At 36.3% G+C, this 27,053-nt stretch overlaps 2 protein-coding genes across 2 annotated transcripts in view; both read left to right on the top strand.

Annotated features, from left to right (window-relative positions):
- Positions 1-16,886, top strand: part of PPP1R1C (protein phosphatase 1 regulatory inhibitor subunit 1C) — a 131,738-nt gene extending 114,852 nt beyond the window's left edge. Inside the window, exon 5 of the mRNA XM_028509381.2 lies at positions 16,086-16,886. Coding sequence (XP_028365182.1) covers positions 16,086-16,174 — 89 coding nt within the window. The 3' untranslated portion in view covers positions 16,175-16,886. The remainder of the gene's footprint in view (positions 1-16,085) is intronic.
- LOC114494345 (heat shock transcription factor, Y-linked-like) lies at positions 11,299-13,197 on the top strand. Its single transcript, XM_028509379.2, has 2 exons — positions 11,299-11,811; positions 12,508-13,197. The coding sequence occupies exons 1-2, from the start codon at positions 11,299-11,301 to the stop codon at positions 13,195-13,197; spliced, it is 1,203 nt and encodes a 400-aa protein (XP_028365180.1).
- Positions 16,887-27,053: the final 10,167 nt, after the last annotated feature.

Genomic DNA, 27,053 nt, shown 5'->3' with positions numbered 1-27,053 from the left:
CCTTTTTTAAGCTTCCCTACATTAACCAATGAAAGTATCCCAAAACAGGATTGCAAAAATGATGGAATTGCCAGTACTTTCATTTGACAAAACAAACTTTAAAAGGTGCCATCATTAAGCTATTCACAATTATGACATTTATAAAAAATCAATCATTTATGGTACAATCCAGGTAGTTTGGCCCAACAATCAGATGATGTGTGAAGTTTTATGAAAGATACTTTAAGAAAATGTTGTCAATAAACTTATCAATAAATATGTCTGTTATTGTATATATGAACTCATTTGGCAGTTATATCAAAAGTCTATTTCATGGCCAGCTTTGCAGTAAGAGGTCATAACCAAATGACTCTTGTTGCATGTTCTCTATGAAGTCCTGCTCATTTGTTTAAGTTAATTGGAAGCTGTTTCTAGTTAGTAAATTGAAAATTCTAGTGTATCAAACCAAAGTAACAGTGCTGTTCATTCTCAATGATTTCATTTTACCCCTAAAAATCTTATTGGTTATCTTATCATTCATATATATATATACACATATAAATATATCTAAAGCATATGTTTTTTTCTCAGAGTAGTACATATTTTTCTCAAAGTAGTTGCTATTATTTGAGGGAGAAATAGAGTAAATATCTAAGCAAAGGTAAATAAACTAGATGCACAAGAAATTTGGGGAACAAATTGAAATCATTTAAAATCCTTGGTCATCTATAAACATACTTTAGGAGAATTCTTCTCCTCAAACCATGGGTTTAAATAAAATTCAACATGGGCTTTAAGAAATTCTTACATTAATTTTATTAATAATTTTAGAAATTTTTAATACAAAAATTGTACATTTTTATAAATTGAATACAGTATATATACTCCAAAAGTGAGATTGTTTGCCTTTCAAGAGAAAAATATGTAAATTCAAAAGACATGATTTTAAAACAATTAATTTATAATGTCTGAGAGGGTCAGAAGGGGTTCAACTTTGATATAAAAAATAATTTTCTGGGTAAGTGATACTTTTGTGTTGAGACACTAAGTAAATTAGGTAAGTAAATACTTTCCCCCCACCTTACTACATTTGAATACTGTAGGGCAAAAATAATAGAAATATTTTTTTCCTTCATAGAAGTTATATAAAATTACTACTGCTTATACAATTTTAGTACATAATTGCTTCTTTGAATCAAGTATTTTTAATAAAATCAAGATTTAAAAAGGAATGCCTGGAAATAAAAGAAATGATATCAGCTCAGCCAAGAAGAGATTGTTAAATTTCTACGTAAAAAGAAGAGACTGTGATTTTATGTGTGGAAAAGCAGACCAACTGTTGGGCAGCCAATCAAAGAAGAAAGTAGGTCAGCAAGCCCCACAGCAATGAAATAAACTACTATTATTTAAAAGAGTGGCCAGAGAATAAAACTGCCTGTGAACAAGAATGCCTGCGAGAATAATGGTAAACTGAACGGAAAAGCAGGGTCAGAGCAAAACAGTTGCAAGGCGCAGAGTGTGAACTCCGTGTTCTTGGGTCAGGCAGAGGACAGACGGCAGAACAAACTTGTCTTTGAGAAGCTTCCTGGTGACCAGCAAGTTGGGCATGAAATGAAAAGCCAAGGTGCTGAGGCCCTCCTCAGAGAAAGGAGAGGAGAGCAGCATCAGGGGGTGGAGAGAGCTGAGCAGATTTGGAGAGTGAGTGTAACCATCGACTTGATAGGATTGGCAATTTTCAATTTAAAAAATAAGTAAAAAGAGAATCACTGAGGAGACCAAAATCTGTGACCAAATTCATTTACTTTATGTATGCTGTGAAAGCCACAGACCCATTTGGGGTTGGTTAACTGTTTCGTGACCAGAGCAAAATGATAGAATGGGGAAAGTACCATTTCTTGTTTGCATCTTTAAAGATTTACTTTACATTTTCTTGAACTAGGTGGAATTTCAAAATCATAATTGCTGAGTCTAGATTGGTAATCTAAAACAGTATAGGAGACTGGGAAGAAGAAACTAACTCCATATGAAAAACACCAAACCCTTTTCTATTTATCATAGGAGATGTGACAAGTTTGATTGGGCAGAAGTTCCTTCATCTGAAAAAAAAATCTGCTAGGTTGCAAATTATTCATACTTTGAATAGGAAGTATTTTTAGTGAAAGTTGAGATTGAAGTCAGTCAGTTTTTTTACTTAAAAAACATTGAGCACCTATGATAGTCATGCATTGTTCTAGGCTCTGCTAATCAGTGCATAAAATAATATATTGGCTGTAATTTCATGGTACTAGCATTATAGTGGGAGGGGCATGCCACTGGCCCATAAATAAATATGACACCAGGCAGTGATAAGTGCTCTAAAGCAGCAATTTTCAACAGCGCTGCTGTAAGGATTTTTAAAACAACTGATACCTGACACTTTAGTCGGGGGCACTGACCTCTTTTTTCCTTAGGTTGTTAAATAAAAAGATAACAACAGCCAACATAACAATAGCCATCTGGTGTGAATGAATCAAAGTTATACCTATATAATTATCAGCAAAAATATAATACATAGTTTTGGTATGCCACAGGATTTTAGTAATTAGTTTATGTGTGCCATGAAGTGAAAGGTTTAACAATTGCTGCTCTAAAGGAAGGAAAAAGTAAGATAAAGCCTGGCCAGTAGATAGAAAGTAAGGGAATGAGACATGGGGTGTTTTAGATGGGATGGTCAGTGAAGGATTCTGTAAAATGATGCTATCTGAGCAGACACCTGATGGCTCAAATTGAGGTGAAGGAAAAAGGCACAGGGGTCTCTAAGAGGAAGAAGAATCCAATGAAGAGAGGGAGGAGGACTAGCCCGTGAGGCTGTATATTGTCTGTGTGTAAAAGATCAATGTAACTAAGCAAGTGAGAAGAGAGTTGGAAGGAGATAGGTCAGGAGACAGGACTAAATCATGAAGGATCTCAGTGATTATGAGGTGTTGGAAATTCATTTTTTACTTGATCTTAGCCAAAAGGCTGAGAAGTGATAGAAATTCATTCTTAAGAAAATGGAAGTCATCAAAGGTTGTCATCAGAAGAATGATGTAATTTGATTTGTTTTTAAAGAGATTATTCTATAAATTATTTGGGGAATTAACTATAGGGTGACAGAAGAAAAAGTGAGGAGACCAGTTAGAATGCTATTGAGGTCCTCTAGGTAGAGATTAGTAATGGACTAGATTAAGGTGATAGTGCTGTAATTGATGGAACATAATTAGATCTGGGGTATCCTTTTGAATATAGGACCTTTAAAATTTGGCCATGCATTGGAACAGAGCATGGAAGGAACAAGAGGCAAAAAACTGCACTTGATCTGATAAAATTATATTAACTAAGATGTAAAAGATTTGGAAAAGAATAGGTTGGTGGGGGCAGATGCTTGCTTATATTTGTTTGTTGGAAGACTGGGAGCAGAATCAGGATTAGGTTTTGGATATCCTAGGTTTGGAATGTCTATTAAGCATTCAAAATTTGGAACACAGTTAGGCTGTTGGTTATGTGAATCTGAGCTCAGTCCTCAAATTGGGACTGATGATATGTAATTAGGATTATGTATAATTAGATGATATGTAATCTATAATCAATTTATAGATTATATTTGAAGCAATGGTACTGAATAAGATTATTTAGGGAGTAAATGTAAATAGGAAAGACATTCAGTAACCAACTCTCGGAACTGAATGGCATGTTGGGTTAAGAATGAATAGAATTGGCTAGCAGAACTGACCAAGAAAGAGGCAGGTAGGAAAACAGGAGTGTTAGCATCTTGAGGTCAAATTAGTGATTCAACAAAAAGAGGTGACCAACTGTATTGAATATTGCTAAGATTTTATCTAAAATGAGTATGAAACTGACCACTGGATTTACCCAGAAGAAGTCTGTTGGGAAATTTGATAAGAACTTTTAAAAAGTTCTTATCAAAGAGTCTGACTGAAGTATGTTAAAGAGGGACAATAAAGTGATGTAGTCTCTTCAGTATACTATGAGGAGTTTCATTATAAAGGGGAGGAAAGATTGGGGCAGTGGCTAGAGGGGGTTCTTGAAATGGGAGATATTAAAACATGTTTTTGTGGTTGTGGGAATACTTTTGTGGAATAGAAGAAATTGATGATGCAGGAGAGAGAGGTTATAATTTTTGGAGCATTCTTCAAAAGGGGAAGGGATATTGTGAAAAATGAGGGGTGAGAAAATGAGGGGAGAGTCCTATGAGAGCAGGCTGAGGTAGGGACAGATCTAGGTGCATCCACAGATTTGGTCATACCGATGTCAGCTCATTACTGATTGCTTCAATTTCCTTGTAAAATCAGTCAAGTGTGAGGAGGGTATAGGGTTTTTGGAGATTTGAGGAATAAAATAATTTAAGAATGACTTAGAAAAATTAAGGAATCTTCCAGGAAGTCTTGAGGCCTATTTTAAATAAGTGGTTAAAAATTTTATGTGAAAACAGCCATCATGGTTTCAGCTTTTTGCCCATACAGTGCCTGAACTTGAGGTTCAGGCATCATAATGATAGAGAATGGGGTTTCATAGCAACTGTAGTTTTGTCAGGTGTGATGATTTCCTTTATCTCAGATGCCTTTCCTTGCTTGGAAGTCTGCTCTGTCTGAAAGTAATATAGCAACTCCTGATTTTTACAATTAACACTAATTAGCAAAGTATATCTTTCTCCACCCATTTACTCTTACTCTATCTTAATATTTAAGGTAAATTTCTTATAGGCATTTTATTATTGTATGTTTTTTTTAATTCACTCTCATGTTTTTGTCTATTCATTGATGCATTTAGACCACTGATATTCAAAGTAGTTATTGCTATAGTGGGATTACTACCATGTTTTCTATTTGTTGCCTTTGTCCTTTGCTCCCATTTTTGCCTTCCACTCCTTTTTTTTGCCTTTCCACTTTCTCTCTTCACATATCTACTATATTTTTAAACTTCTTTTTAGTGGTTGTCCTAGAAATTGCAATATATTTTACAACTAAGCCAACTTTACTTTCAAATAACACTATACCACTTCATAGGTAGTGTGAGTACCTTAAAATAACAAACGAATTGCATTCCTTTCTCCTGTCCTTCATATCATTACTGTCATTTATTTTACTTATATGTAGGCATACATATGCATATATACACATATAAAATGTATACATTTGCATATATAATAGAATACATTGTTGCTATCTGTTAGATCAAACAAGGATAAGAAAAGTTAAAGTTTTCATTTTACCTTTCTTTATTCTGTTATTGATGCTTTTCCTTTCTTTATGTAGATCCACATTTCTGACATATAATTTTCCTTCTATCTGAGGAACTTCTTTCACCATTTCTTACAGGGAAGGTCTACTAGCAACAAATTTCCTTTATTTTTATTTGTCCAAGAAAGACTTTATTTCTTCTTGACTTCTGAAGGATAATTTCAGAAGGTACTAAATTCTGGGTTGGTGGAATTTTTTTCTCAACATTTGAAATATTTCTGTTCATGTTCTTCCTCCTTGTATGGTTTCTGAGGAGAAATTGGATATAATTCTTATGTTTGTTCTTCCAAAGGTAATATTTTTCTTTGGCCTTATTTCAGAGTTTTTCCCCTTTATCTTTGATTTTCTCTAGTTTGAATATAATATGCCTAGCTGTAGTTCTTTTGGCAGTTATCCTGTTTGGTGTTCTCTGAGCTGTCTGGCTTTGTGGTTTCATCTCTGACATTCATTAATGAGAAATTCTCACTCATTAGGGCTTTGAACATTATCTCTGTTCTTTCTCTTTCTTCTTCTTTTGGTATTCCCATTACAATTATGTTACACCTTTTGTAGTTGTCCCACAGTTCTTGCATATTCTGTTTTGCATTTTTGTATTTTAATTCTTTACTTTTCAGTTTTGGAAGTTTCCATTGTCATATCATCAAGCTCAGATATTCTTTCCTCACCCAGGTATAGTCTACTAAATAGCCTATCAAAGACTTTTCAGATTTTTATTACAGTGTTTTTGATTTCTAGTGTTTTTTATTCTTCCTCAAAATTTCTATTTATCTGGTTATACTATCCATCTATTCTTGTATATTATCTATTTTTTCATTAAAGCCCTTAGCATATAAATCACAATTAAACAAAAATCCTGGTCTGATAATTCCAACCTTCCTGCCATATCTGACTCTGCTCCTGATGCTTGTTGAATCTCTTCAAACTGTGCATCTTACCGGTAGTCTGCCTGGTACTTTTTGTGGAGAGGTGAACATGGCGGACCAGGTAAAAGGAACTGCAGTAAACAGATCTTTAGGAATGTGGTGGTAAGGTGTGGGGAACACATGTTCTGTAGTCTACGGTCGGGTCTCAGATCTTCTAGGGAGCCTGTGCCTTGGGTCTATGGACTTCACCAGTGCTCCTTAGTTCCCCGCTCCCCCACCAGGTGACACCAAATGACTAGAGGGTAGTGGACTTGCTATTTCCTTCCCCCAGGTAGGTTAGTCTCTAATAAAACCTCAGCACTTTGAGGCTCTAGTAGAGTAGTTTCTTCCGACAGCAGACCTTGTTAAGAAGAACGGAGTGCTCTGCTTTTGAAAATGGCCACTGTTCCTGTTCCCTGTTGAAGGATGAGATTTTTTCAATGATTTTTATTGTGAGCAACAAATAGAGCTCCAGGAGGTAAACTTTAAAAAAGTGTGAGGTCCTTTTATGGATGATCACCCCCTACCCCACCCAGAATTGTGAGTTTTTTGTTTGTTTGTTTGTTTGTTTGTTTGGAATAAGAGAAAGTTTATTGAGAAAGTTACAGATGTAGTAGAAGTAAGCCAGCTGGGTGTGTAGGCTCAGGAGACAAATTACAGAAGCAAAAGGGCCCTTGGAGTTTAGGAGAGAGAAAAGCAAAGGCAATGTGTGTAGGGGAAAGATGACGGGACAGGAAAAGTGTGGGCATGCTCTCAAGAGGGAGCATGTGTCTCTTTTCCCCCACCCAGAGTTTTTAATCTCTGAGCCTTGTCTACGCTGAGCTTCTACCCATTCACCATTCACAGTTCAGGTTTCCTTACCCTGGCACTGGTTCCTGCAGGGGGTTCTGCTCCAGTAAGTAGCGTTGGTCCGTATTTGCCTGTCTGTCTCTCCATACTTTGGCATGTTTTGTCAGTGATTTGCCCTGTGACCTTACTTCTCTAATGGATCTAAGAGTTGTTTTTATTTTTTCAGTTTGTTCAGCTTTTTACTTATTGATAAAACAGAGTGGTGACTTTCAAGTTTCTTACATCTGACACCCTAGAGTGATTCTTTGAAAATGTAGATCAGATCGTTTTGGTCCTCTACTTAAAAAACAAATCTGCCAATGGCTACCCAGAGTAACAGCCACAACTTTTATAATGTCCTATAAGGTCCTATACACAGTCAGGCTCCTCCTCCCCACTGCCTGCATTCATCTCTCTAAGCTTACCTTCTACTCCCCATCATTCATGTCATTCCTAACACTCTGGGCTCATTGCTGTTCTTTGACCATGTCAGACGTGCTACAAACTTAAAGCCTTTGTAATTCTTGTTCCATCTGTCTGGCATGATCTTCTCCCAGATAGACCCATGAGCTATCTTTTAGTCTAGCCAGAGTTTTTTCTTCTTGGGAGCAAGCTCTGTTGTTATCTAAAGGTTTCTCCGTGAACTCAGAATGATTTGGTTGTGTGATTGGGCATACACTGGCATCAGGCTGTGGTACCTGGTAATGACCATTGCTTCAATAGGAAAGTACCCTGCCTGGAAAACAGCCTTGAAATACATCAGCACAGAACATCCTCCTGTGGACACACTTGAAAAACACAGACAGCATTTGCTTCCATGGCTGTAAGTGCAATTCTCGTTTCATTATTTTATTTTTAGTGCTTTCAAGCCTAACCACTGACTCTTGTTGATTGATGCATTCTTTCTTTTAGACATGCTGTTGTGTTCAATCAATGGCAGCCAAGTCTTGCGGGCTAGGGAGCCATTCTTTCTCCTTCTAAAGTGAAATTTCCCAACACAGTTTAGCTCCATTATGTGTAGGCTTAAAAATTTTACTCTGCTTCTGAGTTCATGGGGAATGCATTAGCTTAGAAGAAAAGAGGGTGTTGGAAGGGCACTTGACTGTAGAGGAGAAAAGAGGCACTCAGTCTATCAAAGTGATTCTTATGCTAGGTCAAGTAGCAGGATTCTTTATATATAGATATAGATATAGATATAGATATAGATAGAATATATATAAAATATTTGGCCTGGCTACAACCTCAGACTTACTGCTAAAGATGTGGACACTTTACATTTTGATAAGTGTGACTACATTATGCTCCAAAAATTTTATTTGAACCCACATTTCTAACACTTGTATGTAAGTGTACTTCCTCCCCTACTTTCTCTTCAGTGTTTGCTGATAAATCTTTTGCTAAGTCTTTCTTCTTGGGCACCAACCTTGGTAAAAAATATATGATAGATATAAAAATATACTTAAATATATAATACTTATGAATATAAAATAAACATGCTGCCCCTATTCCTATGTATTACGAATAGAGAAGAATATTACTCATTGATTCTCCTGTAGAGGAAATGCTTCCCTAAGTAATAGGGAGTTAAGTGAAATGTGTTTATTCACAGCATATCTTAACTGACTAGTCACTGTATTAGAACAGAGAGTAACTATGTTGTATTTACTTCACATAATACCTTTTGAAAGAATCTGATAATAAAAAGGCCCTCATGATTTTGTCACCAATTTTTCTTCAGGTTTTAACTTTTAAAAAGATCAATGACAGTGGAAGATTGAGTCCTGACGACTTACACGAGCAGTCCCTAGTAGGAATTAATGACTCTGGTTTGTGTCCCAACTTAGCCAATGATTGTTCTGTGAATTTGAGCAAATCATTTTGTCATCTGAAATTGTTCCTTCATCTTTAGACTGAAGAGATTAGACTAGGAATCACATTCACAATCATTTGTGGGTCAGGGACCTCTCTACAATTCTGCTGAAAACTATGGCCCCTCTTTCCCGAAAAGGCACAAATACAACTATAAATAGAATTCCAAGAGGGGTCAGAGGTTCTCTATAATCCACCCACAAATCCCTTAGAGGACTTTAAGATGATTTCTAAGGTCTAAAGTATGTGGTTAAAAAAACTGAATCCATTAACTTTGTTACTCCCTATGTGAATTACTCTTAAAATGTAGATTTGGGCCATTCATGTCATTTGAAAGTTATAATTACTTTTTATAACTTAGAGTACTCACAGCAGAGCAAATTATTCAGTTTAAGAAAACCTCTTTTGGGCATTAATAACATCTCAGGGTGGTGAAGTTGTTAGTCTACTACATTACATGTAGTAACACTATATGTAGTGTTAGTAACACTACATTGTTACTCAACGCAGTGTTCTTTCTATAGCTCACCTCAGAGTCAACCTTTAGCTTTGACTTGAACACAGGCAGTGATAGGGAGCTCACTCATATCTTTGTTGCTGGGCATAGTTTAGAAATTCTCTTCTTTTTATTGAGCTATCGTTGGTCCTCACCATATAAGTTTCAGCCATTGACCTACTTCTGCTCTCAGGAGCTACATAAACAAATGTTATTTCTTTCTTCAGACTTTTAGGAATTCTGTGGCAGTTTCTTCTACCCTGTCTTAAATCTCTCTATGCTAAACATTCCAGTATCATATATAATTCTTCTAGAAAAGTGATTTCATAAGACTACTATTAATCCCAATTACTTTCCTCAGTAGAAGTCTTGAAACTCAGAGCCCAGACTTAGGCTCATGATCCAGGAAAGTTCTGAGCAGCACATGGTTAGAGAATACTCCCCGTGCTTAAACTGCTGCCTCTGCTGTCAGCAAGGCCGCCAACACTGCTGAGAGCTCCGTTCCTGGAAACAGGTGGCTCTACTGGGTCATTTTGAAATTGTGGTCATCTGAAACCCTTAACTATAATCAATCTAGCTTGTCCTTATTCTCTACATTTTAGAATGAAAATAATCTTTCTAAAAACAAAACTCCCTATGGACCTCTACTGTAATTGCTTAGGTCATCTTTCCAGCTCTTAGAAACCTTTTGGAATACTACCAGTGTTGCCATTCATTATGTTATTTTTTCTTCCAAATTTTGTGTAATCTGCAAATTTCATAACCCTGTCTTTTTTTTTCATGAAAATGTATTGGTAAACATATTGACTTGTGGTCTGCCAAATATAAGCCTCCCTCTATGGATTCATTACTCATAATTCTTCACTCAGTCACTTCTTCACAACTTCATCCAACTATTTAACCTCCTAATTTACAGAAAGGAGAGGAGCATGAGTATTATGTTCTGTCTGGGGGCAATGCTTCTTTCCTTTTCCTTCTTCTTTTACTCTTCTTTTACTTTCTTTCTTTCTTTTCTCAAACTCTATTTTTTTCATTCCTTCATGTAGTCATACTGCACAACCTGCTCTTATATATATGGTCCCCTTTGCTGTGTGTTCATTTTGCTGTGGAGAAAAGCACCTACATTGCAATTTTTGGGAGCCCTTTGTCTTCCACCTGGGTGCAGGGCTACGGAGTCTGTGCTGGCTCCAGCAGGCCCTTTGCCTACGCTGAGCAGCATCAGCCCCTGTGCAGGTGTGTCCTCCTTGCTCATTAGCGCTTTGCAGAGGAGGCGGCTCCAAGAATTTCATCACCACCACCAGACCAAGTTATTTTCCTCCACCTCCAGAATTGCTCAAATAGCAAATGAGGGTTTAGAGAAAATTTTAAAAGTATATGTGCCATACAGTTCAAAGATTCCTTTCTATTTTTCCAAGCCCCATTCCCTCATGATCTCCAAGCTTCTTCCTGCCTCTGTAGCTATGTGCAGGTACCCACATATATCACATCCAATTGACAGAGCATTGTTAATCAGTTGTTTCTCTTAACCGTTCCATTGTTTATTTACCAGTCTTATGTTACTGGCACCAACTGAATAAGAGTTCGTATGTATAAGAGAGGAAATTGCTTTGATTTCAGGGATTAATACATTTGTGTACATCGATCTGATTTCTCAAAAGTTACACAGGAATGAGATTTTGCAGATCCCATTTTTCAGTTAGTGTATAAGTAACTGGCCCACATTATATATTAACTGAATAAAGTGTATGGACTGGGAGGGAACCAGTGGCCAAATGTTCTACTTAGCTGCTAGGAGACCAGTCATTTTGTGATGTCACAGCTCCTCAGGTTGAGGGCCACTATGGTGTGAACTACCTATCTGTGTAGGCCTGCCAAGACAGCCTTTGAAGCTTCAGGCTTGAAATTATGCCAATGTGGAAGGCAGCTGAAGAAAGGTTTCCTTGACATGGCCCACATTTCCTCGGAATGTCAAGATGTCTTGCCTAATGTTGGATCTACTGATTCAGAAACCTCTCTTACATCTGCCTTGTGTGATGACCCATACCCTGAAGACTTGGACTTGAGGTCTCTGGTTGAAGAAAATGCCTTCCAGGCTTTGTGTGAAGTGACCTTGATAAAAAGACCCCGTTATGCAGTCTGTGCCTCTGAATCAGATGAAGACAATGATTTTCTTTCTATGACCTTTCCCAGAAAACTGTGGAAAATAGTTGAAAGTGATCAAATTAAGTCTATTTGGTGGGATGAGAAGGGAACTTCCATAGTGATTAATGAAGAACTCTTTAAGAAAGAAGTTTTGGAAAGAAAGGCCCCTTTCAGAATATTTGACACTGATAATATGAAAAGTTTAGTTCGTCAGCTTAACCTGTATGGTTTTAGTAAAATGCGACAGAATATTCAAAGATCAGCTTCTCTAGCTGACTTTCTGGCAGAAGAAAAAGTACTTTCAGTCTTAAACAAGGTATGTAGAAATTTTCAGATACAATTTATATAAGAAATATATAAACTTTTATTTCATAGAAAATAGTGTTCATTTATAAGAGCTGAAAACATATCTTTGAAATCATATTAAACACCTTTCAAACATTTTGTCAAAATGTAGGACTACTTGAGCATCAACATTCAAGATTATAGGGAATTTTCCTCATAACTTTGAACCTTATCAATGAACTCTATTTCAGTAAAAGTCCTGAAACCTTTTGAAGTAGCATCCCTAGTTACTGGAAATACACAACACATTTTTGCTTGGCAATCATAACCAAATGTCTGTGCTAAATAAGTACATCTTCAAACATATCAGCAGTGTACTCACCAGTCCTCAACATTTCTGACACCTGTGCCCTGTTTCAAGCAAGGTAATTTATCCTCAACCTGGGGGTTAGGAGGGTTAGAAGGGGGCCTGGAATGGGAGACGGGGTGGGACTCAGGCAGTGTGGGAGCAAAGTTCTGCTCACTGTCTCACCTTCTGCTGTGTGGCCTGAACCTAACAGGTTTGGGGTAGTCTGAGGCCCCAGGTTTGGGGACACCTGGACATGTATTGTTCTATGACATTAAGTTTTTGTGTTGAAACTGAAATCATAATTCATAGAGTTAGGTTTGTTACGGTCTTGTACCTTAGTTGAAAATGTCACTAAAGTACTTTCTCCTTTGCTTTTAGTTACAGTGCTATCATAATCCCAATTTTAAACGAGGGTGTCCCCAACTTTTAGTAAGGATTAAAAGAAGACGTGGGATTAAAACTGCTTCTTCAGCAACTTCATTAGTTCAAGATTTCAACAAGAAGCACTTTGGAGCTGAGGGTCATGTGAATAACCCTAATTCTGGTTATGTTGCTGAAAGAAGTGGGGAAAGTGTATTTTCACACTCCACAAATTTAAATATGCCTCTACTAAGAAATCCTGCTACCAGCCAGAGAATGGCTAAGACAACTGAGCCAATCAGGACTGCTTTTGCTCCTCCGTCATCTACTTTACTTCGACCATCAGGACAAATTTTAATGAATCAAAATGCTCTTTCAAGGCAGTTGACCACCTTTCCTGTGCATTCACGTAGCAGCTACACTCAAGCCAACATTCACATTGGGAATTTCATAACCACCACAACTCCTTCTGAGAACCACAGTATTTCTTCCTTACACAGAAGTTATTTTGATAAAATGGGGGAGCCTTCCCTTTTTCCAAACACATATCTTTATTCACCAGTCATTGATGGTCTTCCAATTAACCTGCAACCAGCAGGCAACCCAAGCTTCCCAATGCCAGTGACCGCTGATGCATCCACTGCCTCTCCTTTAAGGTCGACTCCTCCACCACCTTCGCCAGAGGTACATCATTGTAATTACAACTGATCTACCAAAGAACTCCGAGATGAAGCCACAATTAACATTTGTATTGGCAAATCAGCAAAATGCCAACAAATCTTTTTGAACAATAAATTCCCACGTTCATCTTTAAAAAACAAAACAAAGTATATGTGTGTTTGGAGAAGGGAGGAGGGGGTGGGGAGAAAAATTATTAGACAGTCCTCACAGACTTCACACTTTAATCTCAGCATTATTGTACCTATAACCAAATCAATATCACTCATTGAAACAAAAAAAAGATTTAAAAAACAAATTTACCAACCATCTATTATTCCATGAAAAGATGACATTAGTGTAAACTGCATAGGGAGCCAAAACATTTATTGTTTTGTAGAAATGTTCTATAGATTCTATAGAACTGCTCTGTGATGTCACCAACTCTTGCCTCATCAAAACCTTTTACCTGGAAAAAATGTCACACAAGAATAAGGCTAAGAAAGGCACCTCCCAGAGTTTGCCCAAGTGAGTGATTTTACCTTTAACAAGGCTTACTTATGTGACTTGGTGACTGTTAGTACTGTAAAATCAATTAAGTGTGGCTTAGAGTAGGGTGGATCAAGTAGATCCATACCCAAGTATGGAAAGTTGATCCATAGTCAATGATGGTTTAATAAGTTGGATATTTTGATGACTAATTTTGTTCGTGCTTAACCCTCTAATATAGACATTAATGTTGGTATTAAGTTGTTAATCCTACATTAAAGGAAATTGTTTTGAACACCAGTTTATTACTTTGTACTAGTTACCTTGTGGATGAAAGGGGTAGGCTCTGGAGGCTGCAGAACCTTTGCAAACCCAGAAATGTACAGACTATTTTACCTCAGGAAAGAGAGTAGAAGACAGCTGAATGATTGCTGTGCTTTCCTATTTCAGAGGGAGTCCCGAGATCATCTGAGCCAGGTTAATAGGTACTGTAAACCTCTGATAAATCCTAGAGAATGTTAGGAAAATCTGGTCAGCGTCCAAAAAGCTAAAGGCATCTGGACAAAAGCTAAATAAGTTGGCATCTTCCAACAGTGGAATTTTTATGCCTCAGTCAGTCTATACCAAGGACTATGATGTGTCAGACCTTCTCTTAGAACCACTTCATCCTTATAACCTTGAACAAATTTTATCCTCTTGGAGTCTAAATTCACCATCCAGGTATTTATCTCATGGAGTTGTGCAGTTAGTGCCTCTGGAATGTAAGACTCTAGCAGTGGTTAACTGGATGCTCTTTGAACTCTCTTCCCCTCTCCTTAACATTCTGACCTCTCTCTTACCCATGTAATTTGTAATAATGTGAGTTAAGTTCCATTTGTCAATAACAAATGTCTCTCTAGAGTCTTGGGTCAACAGGAATTGTGAGTGATCTGTGTTTTCAGATCAAATTAAAGTATTTAAATATTATTACAACTGATCAAATATTTTTGCAAGATAATTCACCAAGCCCAAGGATGTCATTCTTTTCCAAACAGCACTTTGAGGCTTGCTAGCTGCAGTACATGAAAATCCACACTTTTTTTAAGGTTTTTTTTCATACCAAATATGAGCAGTCACATCCTTTCATTTATCAGTTCTCACTATGTTTTTCAGTAATACATATAAAAATCTCATAAACAGTTTTCTAAAATATAAAATATGTATAAAGTTTCCCATATGCCCAGAGTTCAGCTGGTATGTTTTACCAGAATAGACTCAAGTGAAACTAAAGATAATTTTATAGTAGTTGACTTCTGACTTATGAGTATATTCCAAATTTGAATTAATTTAAAAAATATGAATATACATCATTGTGGAATGGCTAAAAATGTATACCAAATTGTTTGTTACTTTATCAATTCCATCAACCATTTATGCAATAAATATTAATGAGCACCTACTGTTTGCCAGGCAATGTGTCTGGGACCACAAAGTGGGACTACGTAATCCTGACATCAAAAAGTTTGCCCTAATGAAAAAGATATGCGAACAAATACAGTTCTGTAAGATGACTGACTGATACAAGAGAAAGTGATCCAAGAGCAGTGGGGAAATATGAGAAAGGTCTAGGTCCTCCTTCTTGGGGAACTAGGGAGCCTTCTCAGAGGAGGTGTGCTGAGATCAGAAGGATGAGTGGGAGATTACTAGGTGGGTGAGAAGGAAGAAGCGGTCTGTCAGAGAACAGAACAAGAAAAGCACGGAGGCTTGAAGGAGCGTGGGGTGTTCAGGGAATATGGGAGAGTGGGTTGCATTGTTAAAGAGTAAATCACTGTGAAAGGCAGAAGCAGGAAGGGCTAGTGAGAAATGAAGCCAAACAGGTCGGGAGAGGCCAGATCATACAAGCCTGTAGAGCAGGCAAAGGTATGCCAATGTTTTTTCTCTCTGTAGGTGGTGGGGGAAGTTATTGAAGACTTTTGAGTACAGAAGTTTCATAATTATATGGGTATGTTCCTTTTCCCAATAACAATATTATGATTCTTTTGTTGTTTACAAGTTACAAAAATGGCAAACACCAACCCCTTTGTTCCCAGGAGTTTCAATGGTTCTTGTTGTAACAGAGTTCAGGAATGCCAAAAGAAATATTTGAACTAAAATGATATATCAGAATTACAATAAGAGCCTGTGAGCAGATTTTTAGTTAACAGGTTTTTAACAGGCTGTGATGCAATTCTTAATGGAGAAGATTAAATTATAACAGATAGCCTGTGTCTACTGGAAAGTTGGCTGCGTGTGTTTATATTCCTCCGTGAATTAAAAGGCTTATATAGGATCAGATTGTTGAGATTCTTAGAGAAAATACATATACATGAATGAAAACTTTCCATTCATTTTCTTTATCTCTAACAGCAAAGCAGTGAATCTGTCCAGATAAATTTCACTTAAGTTGAGCATATTTTTTTTTATAATTTCAGGGGTTAAACACCTGAAAGGCCAGAGTAAATCAGCATTCCCCGAAGAAGAAGAAGGCGTCAATGAAAGAGAAGAGCAATGGGACCATTAATTAGGGGTCTGCACAAGAAGACTCCCTGGGAATAACTGAACTATTCACTTTTCTGAACAACCCATGGAAAGCCATTGCTTGACTTCCAGAAGCATTCTCCACCTCTGCCCTCTACACTCATACACTTGTAGTACACCTCCTTGGAAGCCCTCGTTGATTGGACCTTAGAACTAAGTACAGGTTGTTCCATATCATTTACAAGTCAAAAACAAGCATTTATTTTAGAGTGATTTTTCTTTTTAATGACATTGACATTTGCAAATGTGTGAGTGTTCTAACTTTATTATTGCTGAGCTTAATCCCTGATGTTCTACTGATATAGTTTGCCTTCTAAGGTCAAATGTAAATAGCATCAATTTAAGAGTAAAAAATAAATATTAAATACATTTAGACATGAATATGTGTCTGGGCTTAACTTACAGAGTAATATTTAATAAATATTAAAATTTAATACTTTTTGTTAACTTTTAAGTTATGATCTATACATGGTATTTATTTCAAAATAATGAATAAATGCCAGATTTCTTGATTGAAAGACCACAATATATTAGTGTTTAGACTAGATATTATAAAAGAAAAATGCTAAATGTAAAATAAAATATGCAAAGTCTCCCTTGCCACACTTTTTGTTATTATTTGAAATATGAGCTATTTCCTACTGCATTTTAGTGAGTCATTAGCATTTGATAAATCTTCTATTGTCATAAAATAAGAAAAGCCATTAGTTCATGCCTATAGTCATTCATTAATTCAACAACTATTTTTTATGAGTTTATCTCTGGAAAGGCACTTTGTCGAGGGTTATGAATATAAAGAAAAATAATTTCTAGAACTGGCAGAGAAGATAAAGCATTAGTATAAAGCAAGGTTTTCTAAGACAGTATATATTTCTTAAACATGGCTTTTGATAATTTGAAGTTCTGGTCTCCTAAACAATGTTAATTATTTACGGCATTTCATTGTAAATTTAGTGGGGATGGAGGAATGCCCAGCTTGGTTCCCACACTGATGATATTAGTGAGGCTCAAATTTTCATGGATAAAAAAATGAAAAGATTTCTAAAAGTCAGTAAAAAGAGAAATTAATATGGGGGGAAAATCAATTGTGAATTCCATTGTGGGATCTTAATATCAAGATTAAATGAAATAAAACTGTTGTTTTTAATTTTGAATGTGATGTTTATAATATAGAGATTAAGAGAAAATATGTATGAATTTATGATACAAGATAGTAGAGATGATCATTTTCCTTCATATATTTTCCACAAGAAAATAAATGCAAAACACAGTGATAAGTAGTATCTCAAGTATGAATGAGTACTCTACTTGTGAGTTTCTTCTTCCTTCTTCCATTTCCTTCCTTCCTCCCTCCCTTCCTTCCTTCTCTTCTCTCCTTCCTTCTTCCCCTCCCCTCCCCTCCCCTCCCCTCCCCTCTCCTCTCCTCTCCTCTCCTTTCCTTCTCCTCTCCCCTTGACTTTCTTTTTTTGTTTTCTTTTCCTTTTTGAGCCAGTTTTACCCACAACTTTTTGGAGTTTCTAGACCACCTGCTATGACTGTCTGATTTCCTAAGTTTCACTCTACTTAAAACCTGATTAAGGCACATATTTTCTTTACTCAATGTTGAATTATTTGTGTTTGGAAAATGTCCTGATACCCCTTGAGATTATTTGAGCTCCCTGAGGTGCTTAAATACAAAATTGCCCTTTGCTTTCCTTGAATAGACACTTTCATTGCTGTTTTTTGTTTGTTTGTTTGTTTAAAGATTGAGACAAACAAAATAAATCAAAGTTTTTGCTGATTTTATAATGCCATTTGGGAAATAAACAGCATGGCTTCTGGATTCTTCTCTTCTGCTTCCATCCTTTAAAAAAAAACCCAAAAGATAAAAATTAAAAGCATAAATTTTCCTTGAAAATTTTGGTTTCTTCTATTTTATTCTTTACTCTCAAAACACAGGGATGGATCACAATTAAAAGCATAAGTTGTCCTTGGGAAATGTGTCAGTTTTCTCAGAAATTTGAAGGAAACCAGATGAGATAATGGCTCTTCAGTTTCCTTTTCACACAGTACTTACAGTTTACAACAAAATTTTTTTAAGAAGATAACTTGGCTTCAGTTTGGCTGAATGGGCAAAGAAACTTTCTGATCAAAACAAAAGAAAAACTTATCTTCCCCAGACCACATTTACAGTGTAACACAATGGATAGTAGATGGGCTTTGAGTCACTCTGACTTGGGTTCAGATTAAACCTCTGCCAAATTTTAAACTCAGTTTTTCTATTTGTAAAGTGGATACAATCATTCTTACCCCTATTATTTTTCTTGTGTGTGTGTGCGTGAAAAGTAAATAAGACCTGTACAATGCTTTGCTCAGCTTAGTGAGCATTTAATAATCAGTGCCTATTATTATTATTAGAGTGAGAAAGGACCTGAGGCTATCTATCCAGACCTCACCTGATACATGATCCTCTTCAACGTCACAGACGAGCGATGGATCACCTCACTTATTCCTGAATAAGCCAGATGAGCCCCAAACCCAGCCGAAGAGCTCTCATTTTCCTTCCGTGTGTTAAGCTCTTTCTCTTGCCCATTCCCTCCTTTCCTATACCACAGCCATTAGGACACTGATATCGTTTCCTAAGTGATCTCATCTCTGTGATAAAACATCACCAGTTCTTGGCCACCTGCTTGTGGACCCTCTTCAGTTGTGTGCACTGAATCTAAGAAAGGTTATGTCTGGGTAAGTTGAAGATTCTTTTTTATCCCCCAAAACACGAGAAACTGAAGCATAGCATGTGGCAGAGCGAAGGAGGATTCTAGGCCAGAATTCTTTCTATTAGACAATAATTTGGTAACTCTTTTTTTCTTCTCAGAGTTTTCCAGGGTAAGGGTCATCATAAAAATCAGAATCCTCAGACTATTTTCTGTCCTCAAAAAAGCTGTCACCACCCATTTTTAATTATAATCAATCATGCCAATATTTTCTACATTATGGAAGTAGATTATTTTAGGTTGGCCAGGGACAAAATATTTTTGTTTTTCTATTTGTAAATACTGTTATAATCTGTTACAAAAGATATATAATCAACAACTCCAGATTTATAATTTTATAGCTATTGTTGCTTAGAATGAGGTAAACTTAAAGTATAGGTATATTTTAAATAAATTTAAAGAAAATTATTAAATACAGCAGAGGTGGAACTTCAAAATCACAAAAGTGATTTACAGTTTAATGAAATTTTGGAAACACTGGTTTTGGTATCATCATAGCAAATTAACTCAAGTGTAAACATTTCAGAGTTCATTTAATTATAATATGAATTTATGAATTCATAAATAAACCACATATATTACATTAATTTAAAAAATCTGTTTCTTTACCTGCATCTAAAAGTAGTGTGAAGTTAGGCTGGGTGAGGTTTCGATAGTCTTACTCTAATAATAAAAATAGGTAGCAATTATTAACAGTGAAAGTGCAAACTGAATAGAAAAAGCGTGTCTAACTACTTTGAATGTTCACACTCATAGATAATTTTGAGTTCTTGTTTTCTCTGAAGGAGGAGGATGGGGGAAGCAATGTCTTCACTTTTCTAAGTCCTTGATTTCACAAACCAGTCTTCAAAGTGCCAGCAGGTATATTAATTATTAACAATGTTTACATTGCTGAAATGTGAAATGTGTTAAAGAAATTAAGTTTTAGATTTCATATCATCATAACATTCTGAAGTACTAAATATCAGAGGAAGAGGAGATCCAAAAAACAATGGATCACATTGTGGTTTTAGATGACACTGTAAGTACTCACAATGCAAAACTTTGCAAGTATCCCACATAATTCACCCAGAAAAGGGGATAAGCTTTCTAGTTTGCAATGTTCTATGAATTAAATGAAATAATCTGCATGAATGCACAGCTGCCCGTCTGCACTTTGTACAGAGGCTGCCATTCAAGTACAACTCTTTCCTTGACATTTATATTGTGAGGCCCCTTCATTCTGTGGACAGACCAATTGGTTCAGCCACTTTCCTCCTTGCAGTTTGTACTTAGTTTATGCAGATAATTCAACTTTGGTGTATAGTGTGAAGATGTACCTGAGAGTGGATTAGAGAGAAAAGTAAGTAAAGGAGAAAACTCAAAGAATTCTACAAACTTGATGAAGAAACTGGAGAAATATTAAAATGGTATGAATTCATCTTCATTTTTTGTTTTTCCCTCAACATATATGACTTAGCATTTTCCCCCTTTTCTCTGACTTTTAGTAACAATGAGGTTAATTTGAGAGAATGAGCACAGTGAACCCTAGGGGTATATGATACTACCATATAAAAATTGTAAAAGTAATAGAATATTAGAGTATGTTCAGCATGTGATTTTTCATTATTATCCAGAATAAGCATTTGGCAGCAAATAATAGAAAATGCAGCCAACGATGGCACAGAGGTTTGTTTATGTCATGCAGTAAAGTGCCTGGGACTGAAATTCTGGCTCAAGATACTAATGGGCATCCAGACACTTTTCATTTTTCTTACCACTCTTGAATTTGTTCCTTTACGGTCCCAGGAGAACTGCTGGCTTCTAATCTGTTCCAAGCAAACAGACTGGTGGGAAGAGAAAGGGAAAGAATCCAGAGCAGAGAAGCAAAACTGTCCCAGAATCCCTCAACTAATGTCTCATTTGCCTGAACTGTGTCACAAGACCACCCTTGGTGCAAAGGAGTTGGAGAAAGTAAATATTTTCAACCAAGCTCTTTACCACCTTCCAACTAAATTAAGGGTCTCTTTGTAAGGTGTAAAGTGAGAATGGATATCAGTTGAGCAGTACACAGTATCTGCTTCCCCAGTGAACAGAATTCAGAGACTTTTTACCTGGGGCACCTAAAGGAAGCACGAGCTACTTAGACATCTCAACATTAATACTCTCTGGATTGTTTTTACTTCTTAAAATGCATAAATTTGATAATATTTATGATAGACCTGAAGCTGGATAGAACAATTAAGATATCCTTCATTATTCTACACTATTTTTAGTATTGTAACTTGGTGTAGTTTTTAAAAGTCTACATTAAAAACAAGAGACCAATATTGTAGTTCATTATTCAATAAATATGCCTGAAATCCTATGGCATGCTAGACAATGTAGCATGCTAGACATTGTTTAAGTGCTGACAATTCAGGTACTAACAAGGTAGTACTTTGTTAAAGTACTTTAAATCCATGAATCCATGGAGAATATATATATAAAATATATATATAATATATATATATTTGTTAGAATATATATACATATATAGAACATATTCCATGTGTGTATATATATATGTATACACTCTATATACACTCTATATGTATATATGTATACATTCTATATATGTATATATACACACATGTATATTCCATATGGAATATACATATATATATTCCATATATGTATATATATACACACATATATTCTAGTGTTTGAAGACTATTAATATATATACAAATTAACAAATAAATGAAATCAGTTCAGATAGTGATAAATTCCTGGAAGAAAATAAACCAAGGTGATGTGGCAGAGGGTGGCATCTCCTGTTTCACAGCTGTGTGACATTGGGCAAGTCCTTTAATGGCTCTGGGACTGTTTTCTGATCAGTAAAATGTGGATAATAATATGGGGAGGGGCCGTGACCAGGTAATCCTGTGAGGCTCCCTTCAACTCTCAGATCTATTTCTCTGCTGATTCTCTTCCAGAACTGCAGGCAAACAGCAAAGGAGAAAAGGAAAGATAGGAATAGACAGAAAGCAGCAGCAGCAAGAGAAGCTGGGATCTGAAGAGAAAGGGGGTACACAGTGTGCTTGTATGACAGCCAGCAGAACGGAACTGTTTGTGCTAGAAATACACACACATTTGTATGTGTGCACATGGTAAGAACAGCATTGTAACCAATTATGTTTTCTGTCTTTCAAAACTTCTCTTTACAAAACGATCCAAAATATGTCAGTTTTTTCTTGGTTTGTTTTTAAAGATTTAAAAGTCCTTCCAGAAAAATCTCCCCATCCTATTCACTAATTGGATAATTTACTCTGTCCTCACACACGAGTTTGGTTGCTGTTAAGTGCCGCATACCAGATTTTTCCCTTTACAGAGATTTATGTGACATGATGCTACACTCACTGGAACATTTCCACTGTGTTTTGGAGTATGCAGTTTATTGTTTTTCTCCTCCAGGTGCAAAACGAGTTGATAACAACCAGAAGCTGGCTTGTCAGCACTGTGCTCCTACTTGAGCTTGGAAAGATACCAACACAAAACAAACATCACCACCACCATCACCTGCAACTCCATCTGATGTGTTATTTTTTCCCTCCTGGATTGCTTTCTGAAGCACTTTAGATATTTTATACATAAATATTGACAAGTGTTTCAGAAATGTTCTTCCATTTTGTATGTATTTTTAATCATTCATACTATACTATTTGCCAAGTGCCTCCTTTTTGCTTTATTTCTCTCCATGGCTGAAAGGAAGATGTTGAATTTTGGGAAATTCTGAGTAATTTATTTTTAGTTTTTTAATTTTGGAATTGAACTTTTTCTTAAACAGAGAGTCTTTCAAATAGATTTCCTTTGTTTTTAAAAGTTTGTCATTTATTTATTCCTTTGTTTCTTTTTCAAATTTCATTGGCTTTGAGTAAGTTTAATTGCATAAATATACAAGATCTGTCTAGAAAAAGTCCAACCATTGTTAATATAATGAGAATGGTTTGTGTGACATCTATGTAACCTGGCAGCCAAGGAGAGTGGACTGGAATGTACATGTGTGAAGAATGACGATTTCACTGTACTAGTCAGTGGGGGGTGGTAGATACCATTGAGTGAACATGTGTACTGTGTGGCTATCACCTTAAAAGAACTGAGCTAGTAGAGCAAGGAATCAGCATCTAATTTTTTTGTTAAGCTTGAACATTCCTCTATGGAAACTATTTGGATGATTCAGAAGGCCACAGCTGTGGGCAACTGGTGACTGGCAGCTTCATCATGACGACACTCCCACTCATGCATCATGTCTCATGCAGAGTTTTTTGGTGAAACATCAAATCACCCGGGTGACTCAGCCCCTCTACTTCTGGCTTTTCCCAAAACTAAAATCACCTTTGAAAAGGAAGAGATTTAAGGCCATTGATAAGATTCAGGAAAATCTGACAGGGCAGCTGATGGCAATTGGGGGAAATGTGTGAGGTCCCAAGGTGCCTATTTTGAAAGGGACTGAGGTGTCATTGTCCTGTGGACAATGTTTCTTGTATCTTGTTTCCTCTTCAATAAATGTCTCTATTACATGGGTGGATACCTCTGGACAGACCTTGTACACTGATAGTAGACTACAAGCCAACAAGTAATTTAAGCATCAGAATTATAAAAATGAGAAAGCTACTACTTTTGCTTCCCCCTGCTAGTAAATGTTTGTTTGATTCTTTATAATTAATAAAATGGCCTCACCTATACATCTTAGTTAACACATTAAATGTGTTAACTTAGTTAATTACATTAAATGGTATGACAGGTAGGATTTATTTTATAGATCAGGAAACTAGCATCCACAGATAATTAGTGGCCCTACATGAACCAATAATCTAAGAAACGCTTTGCTAGCATGTGATCTATTTGAGGAGTTGTGATAGTTTTTAGGATGGAACAGTCCATCCCATCCTCTCTAGGAAAGATAGATTTTGTGTTTTCTTATAGTTTCTTACAGATTGACCTGAAACTAAACTTTCTATGTTTCAGATAAAAAGCATTAGGGATAATTTTGCTAAAGAGACTGGAATGGGAAGAGGAACCTGAGTTCTATGTTAATTCTTTGGCATGGACTTCAAATTAAAATGACCTATGATCAATAAAAGAAGCAAATTTAAACTCTTTCTAAACCATCTGGTTTAGGTAAAAGCAGTTTCTATTGATATTGTAAAAAAAACCTTTGATATTGTTAAAAAAAGGAGAAATTGTTGCATTTATAACAATCTTAAGAACAATCTTAAAAAACAAGGCATCAATCTTTTTAAAGAGTTTTGTTTTCTTAGTTTATAATAAATAGTAAAATTATAAATAATTTCACATTGCTGTTTTTTATTATCTTTCCCCTTCTGCATGCCCCCTTGGCCTCAGGATTTCAGAAATGATAATTTTTACTCAGACTTTGTATGCTAACATTTCTTTAATATAACAAAATTATATAAACAAGCATAATTACCCCAGACATAAATACATAATTGTGAAATATACTACAGGTATATGGCTTTAAAAACATGCATTAGAAAAACAGCATGCTACATAGCAAGGAACCAAAGAGAATGTTCTCACTGAGGCATGACTTTCACTGGAATTTCCAAACACCATTCTTCTCCAAAGTAGTGATGGGGTTCAGGGCAAACTACTTCAGAATATGGCACCTTGGCATACTGAATATTTTAAGTTGGATACAATTTTTGGAATTTGCAGATCAGCTCCTAGTTCTCCCACTGTTAGTCATCAATCTTTGTTGATTGCAGCTCGTATATGTTCAACATTCTCAGGTGTTCTGCTTGTTTGCAGGCCTTCCAGAACATGGATCATGTTCAACAGACTCTCCACCATCTTTGAAGCATTTGTACCACACGTTTTCTTGTGCTGCACTCATTGCATCGTCCTCAAAAGCCTTCGGAATCATCTGAATAGTTTCTGTGGAGGAATATTCAAGCTTAACACAAAATTTGATGCAGATTCATTGCTCTATGAGCTCAGTCATTTTGAATGTAATGGCCAGACAGTAAATATACTCCATGTTGTCTACCACCCCCACTGACTACTACAGTGAGGTCATAATTGTTCACACACGTGCATTCCAATCCACTCTCCTTGGCAGCCAGGTTACCTCCATGCTGTGCAAACCATTCTCATTATATTAACAATGGCTGGATTTTTTTCCAGAATCATACATATATATTCTGGAAAATATATTCAGACTATATAGTCTGAAATTTTAAAAAAACCTTCTTTAGAGGGAGAGATGAAATGTAACCAATGGGCTTTTTAATTAAACACAAAGAATTAAAATTTGGTTAAATAAATACTTTCATGAGTCATCACTTTCATATTATCTTCTATTAAGGAAAAGCTAGATAAGAATGGAGGTAGATGTCCAGAATAAACCAGACAAAGGGAAGAAAGTGAGGATGTCCTACAAAAGGGAAGAGCTGTGGCACAGTGTGAAGTGGAAAGAGAAAGGCAGCCAGAGGGGAGGGCCTGAGGGCAAGGCAGGGCCTGTCCCTGCTCCTCCCTGCCCCTGGCTGCACACTTGCTCTTAACAAGTTCCTGCTCACACTGCCCAGTCATCTCCATCTGAAAGTGTCTTTTGCACCGTGGCTATTTCTAGCAGCACCCCCACTTTTTTTATGGTGTGTGGAAGACTATGGTTTCAGTGGTGACCCAGTTGGCTTTTAGGTTGCATATGACTTACCACATTAGGGGACAAGTCTGTTCTTCACAAAAGGGCAATTGCCACATTGTGAAAGATCCTCTTCTTTTATTGTTTTCCTCAAAAAAAAAAGAGTCTTTCTTATTTTGCTATTGAAGATTCTGTGAAATTAGTGGAGTCTCCCAGGGTGTGTACCTCTAGTTGACCTTTTCTTTTAACAAACTGCTCTTGTTGTCTCACAGTGTACCTGGATGTCTAACAATGGGTTTTACTTAAAAAACCTTTTAGGAAGTCTACATTTTATGCTGATATCTTTCTCTTTAATATTTCCATAAAAATTGTCTCAAAATCCAATGTCTACATGATATACATTGACATACATATATAATACAGTTTTATATATATAAATATATATATATCAACCTATGTCTCAATCTATATCTATATATGTAATTTTGCCTTGCCTTTCCACCCCTTAAGGAAGAACATAAATGCTGAAGTCAATGATAATATGATCTTTATTATAGAATGGCTGGCTTCCCTTTTGCATGGCAGACAACCTCTCCATCATGTGCACTTTTAGGATATTGCTACTGAAGTGAAAGTCATGCAGTGTTCCTGAAACAAAGAGCCTGAATTGATTTTAAAGGAAAAGAATGGAGCTCCTGGTAGATTCTTACTTTTATAGCTCATACTGTTTCACTTTTTCTTATGTGTCATTAAACAGTCTCAGCAACTTACATGAGCCCTTCTAACAAACTTATAAAATAGATGCTCATACTCTCTCCATGGCATAGGCGAGGAGATTAAAGTTGCCCAAGATCACAGAGACCATATGTAACAAACTCTGAAACTGGACTGAGAGCCAAACTCGGTCCTTGGATGAGATATTTCTTGCCTTAGTTCTTCTCCAAAAATTCAACAAGATATAGTAGAGAATGGATAAATATAAAATAATATTAATTTATGTTAATTGAGAACCAACAATATGTCAGGTACCATCTAGCTCTTTTAAATATTCTTCATTAACCTTTTACTGTGACAGGATATTAAAAAGCTAAGAAAATTCCTAGGCAAGTGGAATGGGGAAACTGAGACAAGAAAATTAAAGAGGCCAAAGAGTCTGAGCAATTTAAAGCCAGCTGGTGAATTGCAAGGCCTTATCTCCCTTAACCAGGGACACTCGAGAGCAAATGGTTTATATCTCTCCTCCCTAACCAAAGGATGTGCAACTTAAATCTCCCTGGTCTGGGAAATAGAGAACGGAAACCAAGTTAACGTCATATGTGCTAGCTAAACCCAAGGACAGATGAAGTCAGAGAAACAAAAATCAAAAACCCCATTAAAAGATAGACAGACCCAAGATAAAAGTAAAACAGTATAGCAGACCAAAATATACTCCCAACACCCTCCACCCTGGGCATGTGCTCAGTTTAACACATCGGCATCTTAAA

The sequence above is a fragment of the Phyllostomus discolor genome, chromosome 4 (assembly GCF_004126475.2).
Source record: "Phyllostomus discolor isolate MPI-MPIP mPhyDis1 chromosome 4, mPhyDis1.pri.v3, whole genome shotgun sequence".
NCBI lineage: Eukaryota > Metazoa > Chordata > Mammalia > Chiroptera > Phyllostomidae > Phyllostomus > Phyllostomus discolor.
Note: the sequence above shows the minus strand (reverse complement) of the source record. Positions and strands in the feature narration are given on the sequence as shown.